The sequence below is a fragment of the Heliangelus exortis genome, chromosome 3, assembly GCF_036169615.1.
Source record: "Heliangelus exortis chromosome 3, bHelExo1.hap1, whole genome shotgun sequence".
In the NCBI taxonomy this organism is placed as follows: domain Eukaryota; kingdom Metazoa; phylum Chordata; class Aves; order Apodiformes; family Trochilidae; genus Heliangelus; species Heliangelus exortis.
In genome coordinates, this window is record NC_092424.1 from 92,669,504 (window position 1) to 92,690,347 (window position 20,844).

A 20,844-nucleotide genomic window follows, 5' to 3' on the forward strand; every position below is an offset into this window, starting at 1 on the left:
TGTGAGAAATACTAGGTATTTTTCCTCCTACAGATTCTGAGGGAGGAAAAAAATGCTCAGATCTTGTAATTTATCTATGCTTTGCTCAAAACTGCTTTTGGGCTAATTCAATGCAACTTAGACTTGTACTTTACCTTGCTAATAACATCAATCCTTTTGGCTAATAGCTTTTGCAAGAGGCATCTGTTAGATACTTTCAGGCAAGATGTTTTGTCTTAGTCAGAGGCTCTGGGTACTTCTGAGAACATTGCTGAGAACAAACTGTACAGATGTATGAGCAGAGCTCATGTATGTGTGTGTGTAGATCAGTAATAATTTTAAAAATGCTTAAAAGATATGAATTTCCTTTTAATTATAATGTGTCTTCATAAATTTCATGGCCTAATTTGGAAATAAAATCAGTCCTTACAGGTGCAGTGTCCTCCCTCTCTGAGTCTTGGGTGTTTTGTTCTTTGAATTTCCGCAGAAATTTGTTAGACCTTGACAAAATTGTCATATGTGATAACCTGGACATGTGATTTTTATACGACAGGCAGCTGTAGGAATACATACATAAGCTAGCAAATAAAAAGGGAAAAATGCTTTTATTTTGCCTTTGCAACAACTTGCTGTTTGTGAAACCAGTGCATACTCTTGTGCTCATATGGGACTTCTCATACTGGATAGCTGTTCCTGATAGAGCTGTTCCCAACATTTGACCATTTCGGCCATCAGGGTGGTGCAAAATGTTTATTAAAAAAAATAATCTGGAGACTTTGGGAACAAGAATGTAATGGTTCTCACTGGAGAGGAGTAAAACTGCTTTTCTATAAAGGATGTCTTCAAACCACCTGCAAAGATCAGTTCATCTTTAACCATGCTTGAAGGCCTCTCTGTTTCTGCATGAACAGCTGAGACTTACTTAAATTGCACAACCACACTCAGCAAAACTCCAATCCCTAATGAAGTTATGCTCATAAACAAAATGTCTTGGGCTGATCTGATTGTACTTAAATCAGAAACTACTGAGTTAAACATTTTTCTTATAGGAGTGGGTTCTGATAGGGACTATGCCTGTGCCTTCTTTATGGGTCATGGGTTCATTGAATAATTTGGGTTAGGGGATGCTACAGTCATTCGATCTTATCTCCTACTGGCATTGGGGCTAAGTCTGAAGATAGTTGATGCTGTTCAGAGCACTATCAATTTACCAGAGGCTCCATGGATGGACATGGTAGAGCCTCTCTGGGTCTTTGTTCCAGTGTATCACTGTCATTGAGGTGTTTTTTTTTTTTCTAATACAAAAATGGAGTTTTTCATGTTGCCTGTTCATTCCCATCCTTTTTGCACTTCCTGAAAGAAGCTGTTCTGTTTGTTTTGGTTTTTTTTCTTTTCTACACTGCTGCAATAGGTGGCTGAAGACAATAGTCAAGTGCATCTTGTAGCTGTCATCTTTTAAGAACTTGACAAATACATTCCTTCAGCCTCCTGTTTGTTTGCTACAGGCCCCTAACCGTATTTGCAATGCCCCAGAGGACTTGCCAAACTTCTGTTTAGTACCAGGTAGTCCCAAATATATGCTCCCACAGGTAGAGGATGGAAAAGTTCTGAGGAGAGACAGCTGGACCTGTTGCTACACTATTGGAAAAAAATCAATGTATATATAGACCTTATCACTGAGCATAAAGATCTTTGAAATGACAATGGAAAATTAAATGTATGGTGGTTTGGGTTTGGTTTTTTTTCTGCCCTGACACAGAGGCCAAACTCAGGACTTGCCTGCCACTGTTTCCTATTAAAAGTTGCATTTCTTTCTTATAGAAAAGACAAATGTATTCCTTCTGTGGTTAAAAAGTATTACAGTGTGTGCATTTTGTGCAGATAATTGCTACTGAAAGTAAAGAAAGTAGCAATATTTTAAGCTAAAAGTATCACCATATGTTTATTATGAAGTAGTACAAGTTTATTAGATAACAGTTTTATTAGCAGAAGGACTTGAAACGATTTGTCCTTTTTAGCACAAATGCTTCTCTCTAAACAAGTTCCCTTTCTGGTTGCAGTTAAGGCCTGCACATTAATTGCAGAGAAACATTTCCAAAATGAAGCAATGTTTGAAGGTGTGGGATTTTTCTGCATGATGGAATGAATGTGCAAAACACATTATGATTCATGAGCTACAACTGCCTAGCAAAAATGTTAGTAAGGAAAAGGACTTGGTAGGTTAGCAGTGTTTTAATTCTGGAAATCTCTGAAGAATAATACTTGATTTTAATCTGCTGTCTAGTTTTTGTTTGCACTTAATTTCATGGCATTTGATATCCCTGAATTTTTTAGGGCACTATGAAATATGTAAGGCAACAAGGGTACTACAAAAGCACCCAGATAGTTTGTTCAATGACTAAAATACAGAATTTTTCTATTTGAGATTGCTCCATAATCCTTTTTTTTCTTTTTTGATGATTGTAGTATAAAGTATTAAAAAACAAAACAAAACCAAAACAAACCTTCAAGTTGATGTGGTAATTAATTTGTTTTTCACATGCTTGCCTTTTCCTATGTCTGTAACACCTTCAAGTGATATAAAATTTAAGGTATAAAAGACTATATTCGTCTTCCTTTAATAGAAGTTGTAATTTTCCTTGCCTAAAAAATGTCCTGGTATTTCAAGGGTTATACTATAGACATAATTTTATTTACTGAGCAGATAAAGAATCTATATTTTAGGAGTGATAGTTCTTATCAAAGCAGGTAGGTCTGGAAATTATCATGAGCTCAGGATGTCCAGTCACTCTAAAATAAGTTCATTTGTAGCATCCAAATGTGTACCAAGTGGAGCAAGCACTGATCAGGAACAAGGTTGCTAAAGCTGTGTAGTTTTTCATTGATACAACTTTTTTATTTTTTAATTTTTTCTAGCTCTCACATACTGAGAAGCGTTGAGGGTAGCTACTTCTGTCTGTGTGACTCAACCTGATTTTTCTTCCTTGATCTACAATGCATGCTAGCTTCTTGTATTTCAGCAAAAAATGTTAGAAAGTACTGTAGTGCTATCAAATAAACAACCCCTAAAACCAGAACTCTTTGAATACCTTCTCAAAGAAGAAAGAGACAAGTAAGTAAGATCAGAAAATACATACCCTAAATTAATAATGAATTTTCATACAGTACACTCCAGATCTAGGGCAGTAGTGATAGCCACTGTGATTTATTAAATAGAACAAGAGACATTTTGCTAAAACTTGCAATGTCTGGCAAAGGTGAGAAAACATAGGAAAGTCTGAATAGAAGATATGTCAAACCTCATGGGAGTTCTGCTGTTTGAGCACAGAGGGAAAAATCAACCTGGTTGTTCCTGGAATCGGAATAAATGAGGTGGAAAAGGAGTAATAGGTTGACAAGTAGACATAAGGTGAAAAGATTAGAGCAAACAGCTAATTAGCACATAGTAGGAAATGTTGTTTAAAAGAAAAGTTACAGAAATCTTTTTGCTGACTTAGGTTGCCTTGGCTGTATTTAAAGCTCACTTTCATCTCTGACTCATCCAGGTCTCTTTGTTTTCCAAAGCTCAAAGTTAGAAAGCAGTGGGGAACCTCCTGACTGGTGATATTCAAAGATGGAATTCCTCTTACATATTTTAATGTATGAGAGTGGTTTTAAATAAGCCTAATTTTACAAAGAACTTCTCATTCAGTGATACTGCTGTACTGGTATATTGGTTTTGTTTTCACAGTTATTTATCTTCAGCAGTTCAATTAGTGAACTATAATGTTGTAGAGTAGATTTCAAATGCAAGACTTGTTTTAAAGTGTTTGAATTCAAGAAGATCTTTCAGGGTGAAATTTGAACAAAAGGTGCTTTTTGATGTGTTGCCTTGGAGCCAGGGGATCACATACCCCTCTGCAGAACACAGAATTAGCTAGGGGTATGAGCTGACAGTATAGTTTGGGATTTATGGGACAGTAATGTCTTATGTCAGTAACTTATGTCTTAAGCAAAATTACTCTGATCATCAAGAAATCAACAGCTCACTAGTATTAGCCAGGTCTAATATTTTGTCTATAGTGATGTATTAATAAAGGATGTAAATATTTTTCCATCTATGTTAGCCTCAAATAAATCAAAATGTTTATTTGGGGAAATTATCTTAAAATCTGTATTGCAACGTGATTACAGCTTATCCAAAATTCTGTTTTGTATGTAAAGGTAAGACTGCTAGTAAGATGGGAAATGTAATTTCTCTGAAGTTACATGGAAGTGTGGTATTTTTGTTTTCTGATCAGTCCATGTATATGATGTTGATCATGTGAGATCCATGAGTTTTCTGAAGTAACAGCTGGAGCGTGGAGAGGATGGTCCATGCTAACAAGTCAAGGCCTGTGTATCTACTACTAGACATCCTAGGTGTAGCTATCTTCATCTTAAAATGAATCCAGTAAAATTTTTTTGTTTTTGGTAGGTACAGATAGATCTGTCGTTCAGTGTTCTCTTTTGGGTGCACAGTTGTGTTAAAATTGAATGGTTAAAAAGCTTCAGAACATTTGAAATTATGCAGTGAATGTGTAGAGATTCAAGTGCATAACTCATTGGAAGGTATGATGTAGAAATATGGTGCTCATCATAATGCTCATCACACATACTGATGTACTTTGTTCTTTATTTTAAAAGTTATAATAACTTGTGCCTCTTAATTTCACAGGTTATCTGGATTTCAGCTTCCATCATCTATTGTCAGCACAGGATCTATCCTCACCCTCTGTTTCACCACAGATTTTGCTGTCAGTGCTCAAGGCTTCAAAGCTATCTATGAAGGTAAGAACTGTTTCTCTACCAGGTCTCTATTCTACTAGGTAATATGTATTTTATGTTGAAATGTGGTGTTTCAATTTTAATCGCTTGGAGTTTGAATCATTGGTGAATATTGCATTTTGATTATTTTTTTTTTTATACCTTCAGTGTTGCTATATCATGCCCATTGTCTTGATTTTGAAATTTAGTTTAAACTAATACTTTAATTTCTGCTGGAATTTTAAATTTAATTTCTCAGGCTTCCAAAGTTGGGTGCAGAAATGCTTAGATTGATGTGGTTTTCTGATTTCCTAAATTGTATGAATACTAACTGGGAAATTAAAAAAATAAAGGCAACAGAAATGTATGTATATATAAATTTAAAAAACAGACAACCAGAGCAGCTGAAAACTGTCTCAGTTGAAGATGTTAGTCCAGTGATGACTGCACAGGTCTTTGAAAAAAAAAATTAATCCAAGCATTTCATACCTTCAAGAATTAAGCTTGTAAAACTGTACTGATACCATTTCCTTAATAGTTTGGGTTAACAAAAGACTTTGAGATTCCCTTTGTTATGGGAAGTTACCATATACAGTGGAATTAAACTAGTTGCTTAGTGTTGTTGGATGAGGGTTTTTGAGTGGAACTTCAGGATTGCTTTCATCCCAGTGTGTAGTTTTTTATTTTTTACTACTATTTTCTTACTCATGCAGAATCCAGGGCTTTGAGTTGTGGAAGGTGCAGATTGTTAAGTTTCAAGTTATTTCTCAAATGCAAAGATATTTTTCTGTCATTTTATTGGTATAATCCTTGGTTTAAAGGGTTCCTCTGGAAAAGCTGTTTACAGTCATTTAGATGGTAGAATTTAAAAGGAAAGATTTTTATCAATGGGGAATTGCTGTAGGAACCTTGACTCTCAAAAGAAGTATGGTTTGATTTGAGCTGTTTACTAGGACTGACATTTGCAAGTGTGTAAATCTATTACATTGGTCCCCACTTTAGAAAAAGTTAAAGTAACTTAATTATCTTCAAATGCTTCAACTTTGATTACATTTCTCCTCGAACTACTCACAGCTACTTGAAACTTGATCTCCCTTGGTAATATGTCTTCTCAGTATTGATGTGTATCTTTGTATCATATTAATGTTTTGAAACAATAGTGGCTTTTAAAGTCTTTTGGATTCAATCTACTCTGAGTGTGTTGCCCAGGTGTGACACAGAGGTGTGATGAATAACTCAAAATGCTTTTGAGCTTTTTCTGTTAAGAGATGGGTAGCTCAGCAGTCTTTCCTTGGGCCCTATTCCTCCCTTTCTTTGTCACCCAAAGCTTCATCACCTGGTAAGCAAGTTAATCAGTCTTTTTTTAACAGAGATGAAGTCTGTGAGGAAAAGCTAGGAAGGTTCCATTTTAATAGTCTTTTACAAGCTTCATTAGGCAATCTGAAAAGAACATCACAAATCATGAGCACAACAGGAACTGTTTTTGTTACCTCAGTAGGAAGTTGCTTTCTACATGCCTGTTACCTTTCTCTTCTAGCAGGTGCATATGATAGCACATTTCATACTTTTGTGCAACCTGAGCAGTTCGTTTCTCATATTGAAAAAGACAGTGAAGAATTCTACAGGATGTTTCCTGACTGTCAGTTTAGGAACACATGCACAGAGCCACAGGCTGTAGTATAATGACACTTCCTGCTGGCCTACTTTCCTGTAAAACCCCAGCAGGAAGAGCTGTAATTAACACTGACAGGTAGCACCACTCTCTGGTTAAACAACACTGCCCCTTTCAAATTTAGTGCTGTAAACCTGGCATTGACCGTGAGCTTTAAATTGACTTCAAAATATGAATCCAGCTCCAGAAGAAATGGTGAATGTCACCCAAGTGACAGCATTTCAGTGTACTGACAGGCAGTGGGGACTGAAGGTTTGGGAAGGATTTGTAGTGGTGAAGGATTGGTTGTACTTTTTTGTGAAGGCTCAGGGTTATTTTTGCTGCAATGGCCAGTTGAACTGTTGAAGCCCTGTGGTTCAAGACCTCCTGTAACTGTTCCCTAAAGTACTTGTTCTGAATAGTTACTGTTTCTGGCTCCCACACTGTATGTAATTTTGTGCAGGTGACCAATTCCTCTGGGACAGTGGAATCCGGACCAGATGCTACCAGTCACTTTATTATGCTACCAGTCTTTATTATCACTCTGTGGGCTACTCCATCCATAAGATAGTTTACTTTTACTACATGTATCTATCTACTTATTCCTGGTTCTACCCTGCTCTTTCATTCTTCTCTTAAGTGAATAACTGTTCAGCTGGAAGTGTGGCGAGCATCAGAGTGGCATTGACTGTTGCCATATTGGAGTCTGGGACACTATGGGGTCATAATGCAGAGTTTAACAAATACTGCTTGCAGCATCTTCATTGAAGTGAATTTTTAACTGAATGTCAGATGGCAAGGACAGTATAAAAACTCTGAGGTTTCTAATAGTACCTGAGGGAGAGATATGTAACAGTTTTTTATAGTAGTAAAGTCTACAACATTCAAAAGTCAAGGAATTCTGACATATTGGGAAAAAAAAAAAGTTCTACATCACTATGCAAAGGAACGAAAAGGAGTCATTCTGGAATTGCACCACTTGTCTCAAAGTAGCAGATGAAGTAAGTCTGAAAAATCCAAATATTTGGACTAATGAAGAAACCAATTTACATAAACTTTACATGTTCTGCAAAACGAGTATGCTTTTTTAATTCTTGTGACAGGACACTTCTGAAGAGTAAAAATTAATCTCTCTAAATTTTTAAAAAAGATTGATTAATGTCATCAAAGTTGCTCTTATACTGAAAGTCAGTATTTTAAATGTGATCACGTGGGGGAAAAGCTACTGTTTTGACAACACTGGTTTGTGCCTCCCAAAATAAGGGGGTGGGGTCTTAGAGTCTTTGCTGTGCTGAGCTTCGGTTTTGCAGAGCAAAGGGGATGCTGTTGGGAGGTTTCACCATGGCAGTCTGCAGCTCTTTTTAGCTTAAACTCCCTGGTGAGTGAGGGAAGGGCGGTGAACTAGGAAAGAATGCATATGAGCCACTGCAAGACCTCCTGAAAAGCCTCTGAAGTTACAGCCACACTGGTATCCCTGACAGAGGGAGAACACTATATCCAGTTCCCTGGGCTGAGTTTCTTACATATTTGTTTTACTGAGTGTATTTTTAATTTATGACCACATGAATATTAATCGTTAACTAAATCTCATTTTGTGGCAGCAGACCAGTGAGAGCCATCTAGCTTTAACAAGACACTGATGTCATTGGGCAGTTGCTGAGTTCTTAGGCTGGAATGTGGGTTTCTTTACATTACCAGATTTATGTGTCAGTTTCTGAGAATCTCTAGTATTTTTAACTGGTGATACTTTCATCTTCCTCAGTGATCAGATCAGCACTCTAAACTTTGAGTACATATTGAAGCTTGATTTATTTTCTGGAAATAAAATTATCTATCAAGTAATAAATACGTATATTGGTGAAAAGAACTTTATTTTGGAAGTAGTATTTATTCTGCTAGGTGGTATCCAGACAGTTGTCATCACTGTTGGGTAGTAATTGAATCTAAGTCCTAAGCGATGGGATTGGGGAGTTGAGGGATAGATTCTATTTCTGTACTGTGTGGTGTGGTTTTTTTGGTTTTTTTTTAATAGACAGTCCCTTTCATCATATTAAACATGCTTAGGCTTTGCAAGGGCTGCATGGGAAAAATAGTGAAGTACTTGTGGCTTGTGCAATTTCATTTAATTCCCTGTTAAAATCAGTTTGATTCCTATTTTCTAGAAGGTGATTCACAAACTTTTTTAAAATAAGCACTTTAAGGGCAACAAACAGACGTGAAAATTCAGCGTTGCTCTATCATTGTAGTAATGTTCTTTAAAAAGTCAAATATTCCCCCCCCATATGGAACACTTGCATATAGTTGGAAATACAGAAAAGTACTCTTTAAATGCACTATTGGAAGTGTGATATACAAGTAAATTTAATTGGAGTAATGTGTGGCAGAACTGACATATGGTCAGTCTAGTAAACTGGTGTGCCCTATGACCTGGGGAATCCTGTTGTTATGTGCAGAAAATTCAGTAAAAGTAGAAAAGTTTAATTCAGACTACGTTGTTAGTCATCAGTGTAAAATAAAATGTCATGGGGCTTAGCTTATATTTTGCTACACTAGGGTTGGCCTCCTAACACTGAACTGCCTTTAAAGGTTAATAATCTTGGTTCATTCTAAGCTATCTCCATTTTTGTGTGTGTGGGTTTTGTTGTTTCTAAGCATATTTTGTAAAGTAGAATTGGTGGACAGCATTTAAACAACAAGCCAGATGTGTTGGACTTGTGTGCTAGTACCTTTCCTTGGCCTCTGTTCTATAGTGCAGGGTTTTCTTTGCCAAAGGAAGATCTCTGGCATGGCCCTCTATCCTACATGCCCTCAGGGCATGCTTCTTTTTTTATTTATTTTTTTTGCTGATTTTTGAATTCTAAAAGCTTTCTGTTCAAGCTCAGCATTAACATTTGCATTGCTATTCCTGCATTCTGTCTTAAGCTTCATCCCAGAAGCTTGTTTTTAAATCTCTTTCAGTATGAACAGGGGAGAGTAGCAATAAACTCCCACAGTGTAAAGTCTTTGAAGAAATTTTCTTTTTTTTTTTTTTTTGACTCATGTTGCTCATATTCTCTCTGAGTATTTGTTATTTGGTGTGTTGTTCCCTTGTTTTTTATCATTTGATACTTTGAAGTATTTAAAACAAAAAAATCAAACACTTCTCCAACCAACTTGAAATAATTAATCTCTGTTGTATTGATTCAATGAGTTTACCAAGATACCTTTCCTGAGACTACAATTTTTCCAGTCAGCATGGACCCAGTCAAAATAAGACCTCTGGACTTAAGCTTATGTTTCTCAGTTTTTGTTTGTTTGTTTCACTCAAGTACCAAAATACTTTTCCTCCACTCTTAACATCTGCTTTTCACTGGGTCAGAACTTTATGCTGCTTCCTAATTGTCTGTGAGTCTAACTGTAATTTAATAGCTGTGTAGTTCACTCAAGAAACTGATATAATGATAAGAGTAGGTACTCCCTGGGAACGGGCATGTTCAAACAAACAATAATTTTCAGCAAGTATTTCAAGTTGACAGTAGGAAGCTGAGTTGCCAACTTTTATGGAACTCATATGCATAACCATCCCATCTATTCAGTGTGAGATCAGGAGTCTCCTCCATCTTCAGTTGTTAACAGTTTATCTCCATGGTTTAGTCATAGGTCCTGTTTTATCTGTTAGGTAATGTTGCATGTGGAGTGTTCCAATAATCTGAAATTTTGAATGTGACTCCTGAATACTTGGTGGATTAGAATATCCAGTTCTGAAGAGGCCAAAAGATTATAATGAATATTTAAGAATGACACTGAGAGCTATGCAGTTCTTTCTATATTCCGTTGCATGGTGTTTTTGAAAGGATTCATTTCACTGCTCCCAAATCTGTAACTATTCCCTCCTCTACTGTGAGGTCTGGATAAAAAAGCAGTATAAATTTTAATCAGAGTTGAATCTCTTTAAATGTTAAAGGTACCAACTGCCTTTTTAAGCATTTTTTTTTTTTTTTTTTTTTTGTAAGAAAACAAAACTAATATAAAAAATACAGTAAATGGTGGGGGTATTGTAAATGTAATCTTGCAGCTATTTAGATAGCCAGTTTACTGTTGACTGTTAGTGTCATTGACCAAAACATATGTTAATAGCCTGATACCTTCTATTTTGGTTAATAAGTCTTGCTTACATTTTTGGTAGTTTGTTTGTGTGGTTTTGTGTGTGTTTACCAGTGGCCAAGTAAGTAAAGACTTTAAATAGTGAAAGCGTAGAGTGAGATGGGATCATCTTAGGCTGAAATTGGTATCTGTACTTATTTGGAGCAGAAGCAATTATTTTCTGAGAATTATTTAATTTCATTTTGAAATGTTTTTTTTAACATTTCCTGTGTCCACTGAAGTCCTTAAAGAAACATTTTTCTATTGTCTAGCACATATTCTTAAAAATAACATCTCTTTGGAATGATACAATCTGAATGACTTAACGCTGGCATACAGGAAAGAAATCATAATGCAGTTAAAAATAAAGCTGATGTTTTATGTGTCAAAATATGACATAATATGTAGCAGCAAAATCTTAGGGCTGAAGAGGTCTGGTTGTGCTGTGGGACTTCTTATTGCAGTTATAGAATATCAGTGAATCAGGTGTCAAAAGCTCTTAAGCCTGCAGGTATTCTGAAAACTTGTTAAAAAGAAATTGGATGTTCTTCTGTGATGAGAGAGAGCTAAAATAGTCTGCTGGTACTCTGAATTGTATGAAAAGATTTGAAACTTGATCAAAATGTTAAATCTATTGGGAACTGAATTTGGTTCAGGAGTGGAAGGTATTGACTGCACTCTTGTACCTTCTATTTCCAGTCCTTTTCTATATGAAGGAATTGTATAGAAGAAATATTTTATTTAAAATGAGTGTACTCTACAGCTTGCTTTCTGTATCTCCCTCCAGCTCCTTGTGCACCTCCAGCCAACTCACCGGCAGGATAGAGGCCTTGATGCTGTCTGAGCACTGCTCAGCAATTGCTTAAATATTCCTTTGTTATTAACACCGTTTTAATCACAAATCCAATATGTAGCTCCATACAAGCTACTATGAGGAAATGTAACTCTGCCTCAGCTGAAACCAGTATGTATGTGAAGCATTATGTTAAAATCTTGTAAATCAGCATGTTGTAGACAGCTTAGAAACCAAACCAACCAAAAAAAAAAAAAAAAAAAAACCTGAAAAGAATCATAGGGAAGTTTGCATTGGAAGGGAGATTAAATATCATCTCCCGTGCATGGGGAGGGACACCTTCCACTAGGCCAGGCTGCTCAAACCCCATCCAGCCTGGCCTTGAGCACTTCCAGGGGGGAGGCATCCCCAGGTTCTCTGGGAAACCTGTGCCAGTGTCTCATCACCCTCACAGTAAAGAATTTCTTCCTAATGCCTAACCTGAATCTTCCCTCTTTCAGTTTAAAGCCATTGCCCCTTGCCTGACTGCCACATGCCCTTGCAGAAAGTGTCAGCCCCTGTTCCCCCCACACACTTCCTTCAGGCTTCCTTCAGGTACTGGAGGACCACTGTAAGGTCTCCACTGAGCTTTCTATTCTCCAGTCTGAACAACCCAACTCTCTCAACCTGTCTTTGTAGGCAAGGTTCTCCAGCCCTCTGATCATCTTGAACTTCAAAAAATAAAGTTAAAATATGTTGCTTTAATGCAACAACTCTGGATAACAAGCAAGGTCAAAAATCCCATAATTCTGTAGTTGGGTTAGACTTTTATTTTTATTTTAAGTACAGCCACATCAGAAGTATATTGAACACATCTTTTCTTGCAGTGTGAGTCAACAGATCTGGCGTTTTTACTTTTTCCATTTTACAGCATTCTAGGTGTTGGGGTAATAACTTTTCTTGTTCATAGCCTTACAGATTTGCTCAAGATAAGATTTCAGATAAGCAGCTTGTGTTCATCCCTGCCCTCACTCTAAATTTATTTTAAATAGCAACAGCAGCTAAGTATCAGGACTTAAAGAAATCTGTAGTCAGTTCAAACTTCACTTGGCTTGAACTTCTGGTTTTGGACACGGTCTTTTTCTCTTTACCAATGTGGAAATTAAAATATTGCCAGTGCCTTGTGCACATAACCAAATTATTAAGTGGAACTTCATGGTGCATTTATAGCCAGACTTCTATCTGGCTGAAGATTTAAGTCCTATTTCCTTTTCTAATTATCAGATATATTCAGTAGTGCTTACTTATCTTCAGAATGGTCCCCATTAATGAGACAGTCCCAGATGAAATGCAACTGACACTTATCCTTCTTTTAGTGAATATGAAGAAATCTGATACTATGGCTTGCTTGATTTCTGATCTCATTTGTAAAGGAAGTTAATCTGTTGGCTGTTGCAAAGTAGGGGAAGTTGTATTGAACTTCTCATCTCTCAGATAATAAAAGTGCATTTTCAGCTATACTAGTTAATTTCTGGTTTGTAGTAATCTTCAGTGCTTTTTTTTTTCCCCCCCTCAGCTCTTTTCCTTAATTTATTGAGTATCACTTTTTATTATTAAAACTATATTTCTGCCTTTAAAAAAGGTCTCTGCAGCCTACTAAGAGTCACTGTTGATAACTACTTCGTATTTATCACAAATTAGCTTGCAAGGACAAAGGTGGGTTATGTCTTTAATGTCTTTTGGTTGCAAAAAAAAGAAAGTGGAAAAATCTCTATTCTATCTGGAATAATTTTCTTCATATTTTTATTCATTTGAACTGGCAAAGAGAGTAAGTAGAGTGTTGCAGAGTGCTATTATTATTACTGGAATAAAACCTCTGGGTTAGTGAGCCAGAGGCTTTGGGTTTGCTATGTTACTGTAGCCAGCATCTGTTTTCCTGATTAAAGGTCGTATAATTTGCAATGTTAGATTGATAGCATTTAATACAGACACATACCTGGCTTTTCATCACTTGAATAACTTAAATCACTAATAATTGTACTTTGAATTACTTTGCTATTCATAGCCTTCCCATATATAAAGGTTTAATTTGCATAACCTTTTGTTTTTCTAATGTAACTGGGTTAAAAAGGCTGATATCTAGAACTTTGCAACAAAGTGTACTCATCAAAACAAGCACGTTGACATTTTGACAAAGGCATTGATCTTTTTCAGTACTGAATAAAGTATCTGGTGTGCCATTCACCTATTAATTATGAAGACAGGGAGCAGATTGACTGTGGTACACAATGCAGGCACTGTGTTTCAGTTACAACTTTTGAGATTTGTTCAGATCTTTCACATAATTTTTACCTTATCTATATTAGAATTCTATATTTTCACACAGTACTGCTGGACCCATTTTTATATCACCTATCTACATACTCCTTATTCACCCAAGTTATCTCTACCTTTCTTTGAGAACTTAACTCAGTATTTTGTATTTGCATCCCTTAACTTTTAACATTTCATCTTGTATGTATGTATGTATGTATTAAGACCTGCTAATAATTTTATTGAGTTATTCATGCATGTTACACTTCCAAGAAATCTTGCTATAAAGTTCTGTGAAACTGATTTATTGAATTGACCTGAAAAGGCCTCAGGGAGGCATGGAAGTTCACAAAATCTCCTTGTCTTTGATCCATGCCTTTCTTACACTTGTTTACCAAGGCAAGGTACACCTGTGTGATTTCAGTGGATTATAAAGTCATAATGTTAAAAAAGCAGTTTTAGATGCATGAAATCTTATTTATGGGGAAAGAAGCAACACGGTGTGTTTGTGTATTTCTGTGTATAAACCCAAGAATTGTTATTGTAATCAAAATCTTGAATCATTAGTAGTCCTGATGACCTTTTTACATAAAAGGAAAAAATAATGCATAAATAGTTAAAATAGTTGCATGCTTCTTTCCCAGTATTATGCTTACCCTTGTCCTACTTCTCAGTGTTTTAAGTTGATGTTACCTTCTTCCTCGCTTTAGGAGGCACTTGGTGTTGTTCTTGCTTGCTAAGATAGTTGGGTTTTTTTTTTTTTTTTGCTTTCTTCTTTGTCCTGTGGTTCTGTATCCAATATGTTTTTACTTTCTTATGCATGTGAGACACTATTTTGTTCTTTGTTATTCCTAAAACCAGTTTTGTTCAGCTCTGTGTTTCTTTGACTATGGCTGAGTTGTTTATACGTTTGGACTCTGTAGTGCCAAGCCCTTGTCTCATTGCTGCTTGTTCCTATGAGTGTATTCTTTGGTGCTGCCTCTCATGTCTCCACTTTCCAAAGCCTGTGCATTCAAACCAGAAAAATTTCTCTTGACTGTGTCATTGTGCCAGTTGTAATAAATTTCATTCTGCATAGTGTAACTGTTTGCTACGGCTACCCATATAAAACTATGATTAAAAAAAAGAAAAAAGAAGTAAAACAAATTGGCTTTAGACAGCCAGTTAATGAGAGAAATTGCTACCACAGCTGAATCAACTAATGCAAAGCTCCAGGCAGTTTGAGAATTTCAGAGAGTGAGCCTGACCAAGGACTTGCAAGACCAAAACAAAGTTTATGGTTTGTTACTGGGAATGGCAGTACCAGATTAGATGGCTACATGATTACAAAGCATTGCATAAAATAGCAACTTCTGATAAAGCTTTATTTTCCAAATTACTTAGTTTAGTCAAAGTTTTCATTAGAACCATCCACAGAAGTTTGGCTCAATGTAGCAGGCAGTAGCCTCACCTGACTAGCTCTCTAAATTTGGGATAACCAGCTACAGAGCCTAGCCATAAATGGTTCTAATTAAATACTTATAAAAGCCAATTAACAAGGGATGTCTGTGTTAACATGATATAAATAATCTGAAAGCAGAGATGCCTATGTGCCTGCTTTGACTTTACGATTGAATCTGTAGGACTAACCTGGCTGTTTTACAAGTTGAATATTTTTAATCCTAGAATGGTTTGGCAGGGACTTTCAAAGGTTATCAATTTCCAACCTTCCTGCTATGAGGAGGGACCTTCCATGAGACCAGGTTGCTCAAAGCCCCATCAGCCTGATCTTGAACACTTCTAGGGAGAGGGCATCTAGGGAGAGGGCATCTACAACTTCTCTGGACAACCTGTGTCAGTGTCTCACCACCAAAAAACCCCAAATCCTGCTTATGTCTAATCTAAATCCATCCAAGACTTTAAAACCACTTGCTCTTTTATTTCAGGCTTTGTTAAAAAAGGCTCAATTTCAACTATTAAAAGGCTAATGACTTACGTACCTCTAGAAGCTGCTTTTGTTTTTCACATCCCCTGCCTAATTCATCTTCAGCCATGCCTTATCTTTCCTGATCCCATTACTGTACTCCCAGACAGAATCCCTTTATTATTTCTGGTATGCGTGTCCCTGCTTCTTAATGTAAGGTTTAGATCATGTGTCTTGCTTTACAGACTGAAAGGACCTTTAGTGTAAAAAGCATGTTTCATTTCAACAGAAATCACTCTTACTTCAAACATATTTTATTTGAGATTGTTATCTTTTGGATCACTTTTAATTATTCAACAGATTTGAATTCTTTGAATCTTTGGGAATCTTATTTTGGAGGCTGAAGACAAGTCCGAGACTTTCAAAAGCAAACTAGGGCATCCTCTCCCTCCCACTTCTGTTTTGATGTGAAAAACTGGTTTGGGAAGCAGAAGCTTGTGAGAAAACTGAACTTTCTGCTGTGAAATGTGTGAAATTTTTGCTTATTCCTTAGAAGATGAAGCCATCTTGTATACCCTGTATCTGCTGCACCCTGTGGCAGCAGAAGGAAATATGGCCCATGTGTCCTCTTTAACTTAGATGGATGTGGGCACCAACAGGGGGGCAGTTGCTTTGGTCCTGGATTCTTGTAAGTTTATAAGTGGAGTAGGCTTCTAAACTGACCAGCAACTGGGTGGGTGGTTTCTTTGTTGTGGTTTTTTTTTTTTTTTTTTAATGAATAGATGGCTTTCTTGGTTTTAAAAGTAACTTCTGCATATTTTTGTTTAAAAAATACAAATTGTAATAAAATGCTGAGGAGCTGGGAAAAAATAGGGCTGGGTGATTGGACAGCTGTTAGGTGTAGAATACTGATGTTTTCTTCAGTGCTCTCAAGTTATCTCTGCTGTAGGAGTTAAGTAAATGGTGAAAGTAATGCACTAAACCAAGGTGGAACATCAGCACTGCGCATGTGATCAGGCTTCACCTTGGCAAAGAAGGTCATTCCAGCAATATGTTTTGTTGTGGTGTGTTTTGTTGGTTTTTTTCCGTTTTTTTTTTTTTTTTTTCCATCCTGACAACTTTCACAGTTGCCCAAATCCTACCCACGTGTCATCCCTTCCTGACTTAAATCATGCTGAAATATGCATGCAAAATGTCTTATTTATCAAAATAAGCCTTTACATGAAAGGCGGAAAAAAACCCTCAAAACCTACCGCTGATTGTGAGAAGTCAAATATGAGCTGATTTCAGTTTGCAGATTGAAAACCATTGCTACTAGGACCCTCTGTCTGAATTCTATATTACTTTCAAGTTTTAAAGAATACTTTTGCTTTGTTTGTCACTGTATGCTTGTCAGTGGCAAGTTTTTTCTTGTTTAAAACGTAGCTTTTAAAAGAAAACTGACAATGAAACAAACTGTTTCTTTATTTCTCTGCTGTTACATGCTCTGCAAAAATAATTTTTATAATCACCTTTTAAGGATACAGCAGCAATGCTTTTTGCAGTAGATCATACTCAGCACTTAAAAGTAATTTTACTGTGTTAGCTGCCCCTAATTTCTCCTTGCAGTTGCTTTTTAGACTTAACAAAAAGATGAAGCTTTAAGATTAGCTATAGACTAAGGGTAAATTGGCTTTTACATTGGACTGTGTGTACTATGGTTGTGTGAGAGATGAGGGAATGTATGTGGGAAGAAAAGTGAAAATATACCCCTTGTAGGCTTAGTAATTTCAAGCTTTTGTTTGTGGAACTTCATGGTCAATTCAGAAATGAGTTACTTAAGCCCAGGTTTTGCTTTTTCATTTTTCCTGAAATACTGATCAGAGCTCCAAATAACAAAGCAGTTTTGGTTTTGTTTTGGTTTGGTTTGGGGTTTTTTGAGTGTTTTTTACTAATTTAGCTACTTATTTTCATTTTACTTGTGTTTGGTTGGTTGGATTTTGCTTTTTGGTAGCAATAGAATTGATTCTGCCTCTGACAAGCTGAGGGACCTTTGAACCCTGGGTGTTGCATTCACTCAGAAAAGCAAAATTAGTGGAGGAATTTAAAAAAAACCAACCCAACACAAACCAAAAGCCACAAAACAAAATAAGCTGTAAAACCCACACAGTAATTACTAAAATTCAGGGAGTAAATGCAGGATACACTCTGAATACAGCCTTAGCCAAAAACTAATAAAATGAGAGTGTATGCTGGGAGCAGTATTGCTTCAAATTGCTTTGTGGGAATTTTTTGTTGGATTTTTCTTCTTAAATTTATTTTACAATGCTAGGGATTTGCTACTGAACACAGGCAGGACTGAAACACATCCTTCTCCTTTCTCTCCCTCTCTTGCCATTCTTGAGTGAAGATCTGTTTGAGTGGCACTTTGTATGTCTGTAGATACAGCTCTGGAGTTCTGTGTCAAACAGATTTATTTTGTGTCAAGAGATTCACAAAATTGCCCATTGTTTAGTCTGTGCCATGGTAATTAAATGGACCAGCCCATATGGATACAAGGGGTAAAACATTCTGCTTCACCTGTGAACTGATGTGATGCAATCTCATGGCAGAGAACCATGAGAGCAGTTGTCCAAAATCGGTGCCTAATTCAGTATTTTAATACTGGGATGTTTTTGTACCATGATAGGTAAATTTGAGTTAGTGGAAGTAAAATGCCAAAAAGGCAAACTTAATAGAAAGGTAAAAGAGATGCCTCAGATACATTTGTTAAACTTTGTATTGTCATATTTTTAAGTGTCCAGTGTGAACAAAAACTGGTTAAAACAATGTTAAATTGATTATGATACAATGTTGAAAGCAACAGGTATGTAAAGTGAGGTGATGAGGCTATAGGTGGCACTATGAAGGCCTATTGTAACCTGTTAGGTCCAGCAAACCAGGAATTTGCGTTGAGATTTTTTTGAATCATCTTGGTCTGACCCTGTAATTAGTAAAACTCTTGAAATTGGTAGGTCTACCTGTACAAGTTCAAAATAACTGAGAAGAAAAACTGGTGTTGTTTACTTGGTGTGTGTTTGTATGAGGTTTTTGCATGAATGTCTTACTTTTTAAAAACACTTTTGGCTTTTAAAATATGTTACAAATAGTAAGAGAACCAAAAACTTTAATGGAACAGATATTAAGGGCAAAATACTTACACAACATTCGACACTGTTTGAAGTGACAAAAGACATGCTAACAAAGCTATGGTGCCCCAACTTGCTGAACATAAGTATAAAATTCGTTATGTCCTTATGGTCAGCAGTCTCTGTGTAGTGAATTGATAAAATTGAAGAAATTGGCAAGGGGGAAGGAGAAAACTACTAGAATGCAATAAATGTGAAAAACTAATTTTGTACTTAGGCTTATATTGGAGAATTGTTCTCTCTGGAACTGTAGCATGTTTAGGGTCATACTTTGGAGGAAGGAAATTTGGAATATTTTAAACCAACAAAAATATAGCAAGAGAGAATTTCCTAAAACCTAGTCTAGACAGCTTCTAGGAGACTGCTTTACTGAGATTTACTCCTACATTACTTTGACAGACACAATCAGGGGAGTCTGTATTGACCTACCAGGATGGGTATGTTGCATTTCTCCCCCATTAACTTTTGATTAACGTTGTGCGTGTTTAGATTTTTACAATAGAGAAGCTACTGAAGTCCTCATCTGACTGACATCCAAATGAGCAGAATTCAGTTCAATCTTAACATGAAGGATGCAGCGAGGTGCTAGTTTTGATGAAGGCTGGGCAGTGACTGCTTTGAGAGGAGCCTTGAGGAAAAGGACTTGGGGGTGCTGGTGGATGAGAAGCTCAACATGAGCCATCAGTGTACACTTGCAGCCCAGAAGCTGACCAGAGCCTTGGCTGCATCAAAAGAAGCGTGGCCAGCAAGTAGAAAGAAATGATTCTCCCCCTCTACTCTGCTCTTGTGAGGCCTAATCAGGAGTACTGCATCTAGTTCTGGAGCCCCTGTTACAGGAGGGACTTGGATGTGCTGGAGTGTGTCCAGAGAAGGGCCATGATGATGATCTAAGAGCTGGAGCACCTCTCCTAGGAAGACAGACCGAGAGAGTTGGTGTTACTCAGTCTCGAGAGGAGAAGGCTCTAAGGAGACCTTATTGTAGCCTTCCAGTATCTGAAGGGGCCCTACAAGAATGCTGGTGGGAGACTTCTTGGGTTGTCAGGTAGTGATAGGACTAGGGGGAATGGTTTCAAACTAGAGGAGGGTAGATTTTGGTTGGAGGTTAGGAAGAAGTTCTTCCCCATGAGGGTGGTGAGACACTGGAACAGGTTGCCCAGAGAGGTGGTGGAAGCCCCATCCCTGGAGGTTTTTAAGGCCAGGTTGGATAGGGGGCTTGGAACTATATGGTCTTGCAAGGTGCCTTCCAACCCTGAAAATTCTATTTTTCTGTGAAGTCTTAGCTGATGATACTACAGAATTTTGGGTTAGACAGGTAAAAATGTCTGCAGCAGATTTCCCTCCCCTTAAATTCCCTGAAAAGACAAAAGAGTGTGAATGAAAAATACGAAGAATGGAAGAGAGTAAGGTCTTTCCTTTTTGGTTACAGACCTTATGCATCAACTCTGGCTGAGTTCAGTTTCTTCATCTGCAGCCTTTATCCTCTGGTGAACAAGAATCTGGCTGTATGCACAGGGGCATAACACATATTCACTCTCATGTTGATATTGAGCAATTTACTTTCCCCAACAAATATGCTTTGCAACAGATCCCATTTGCATCTTTCCAAAGTACTTATGTGAAATGGGAAAAGAAGTCCTGTTTTGTACTAGGTTAGTGAAGAACTGAGGCTTCTTTGCCAGGTTAACTCCAAGTAAGTTTGTTACATGAATGGACTCTGAAGGCAGAGAAGAAAAATCGTGTGGCAGCCACAAAGAAAACAAAACAAAAACAAAAAACCCAACAACAACAAAAAACCTTACAAAAGAGCTTTTTTGTCCCTGTGCACTAGAGGAAAAAAAAAAAAGTCGCCATGTGTGACAGCACCATCTGCTGACTGCTGCTGTAATACTTGGATACTTCGTTCTGAGCCATGTTTGTGCATATTGGTAAGGGTTTAGAATTTTTTTCCTGCTACAAGTTTTAATCTGTTTTTCCGTTTTGATATTTTGATACTTTCAACACCTGAAGTGTTATGAGCTGTGTTTTGATAGTTCAGTTTGAATTAGCATTCTAGAAAATAATTAATAATTTTATTACTTTCTCAACTAGGAGGTATTGCCTAGAACAAGGCATAACTGATGGTTGATTTTAATTTATACTTCTATGGGCCTAG

General features: G+C 36.9%; 1 protein-coding gene across 1 annotated transcript in view; it reads left to right on the plus strand.

The window, feature by feature from the left end:
• Window positions 1-20,844, plus strand: part of CSMD1 (CUB and Sushi multiple domains 1) — a 956,173-nt gene that overhangs the window by 304,894 nt on the left and 630,435 nt on the right. The window contains exon 3 of the mRNA XM_071741767.1: window positions 4,676-4,788. Coding sequence (XP_071597868.1) covers window positions 4,676-4,788 — 113 coding nt within the window. The remainder of the gene's footprint in view (window positions 1-4,675; window positions 4,789-20,844) is intronic.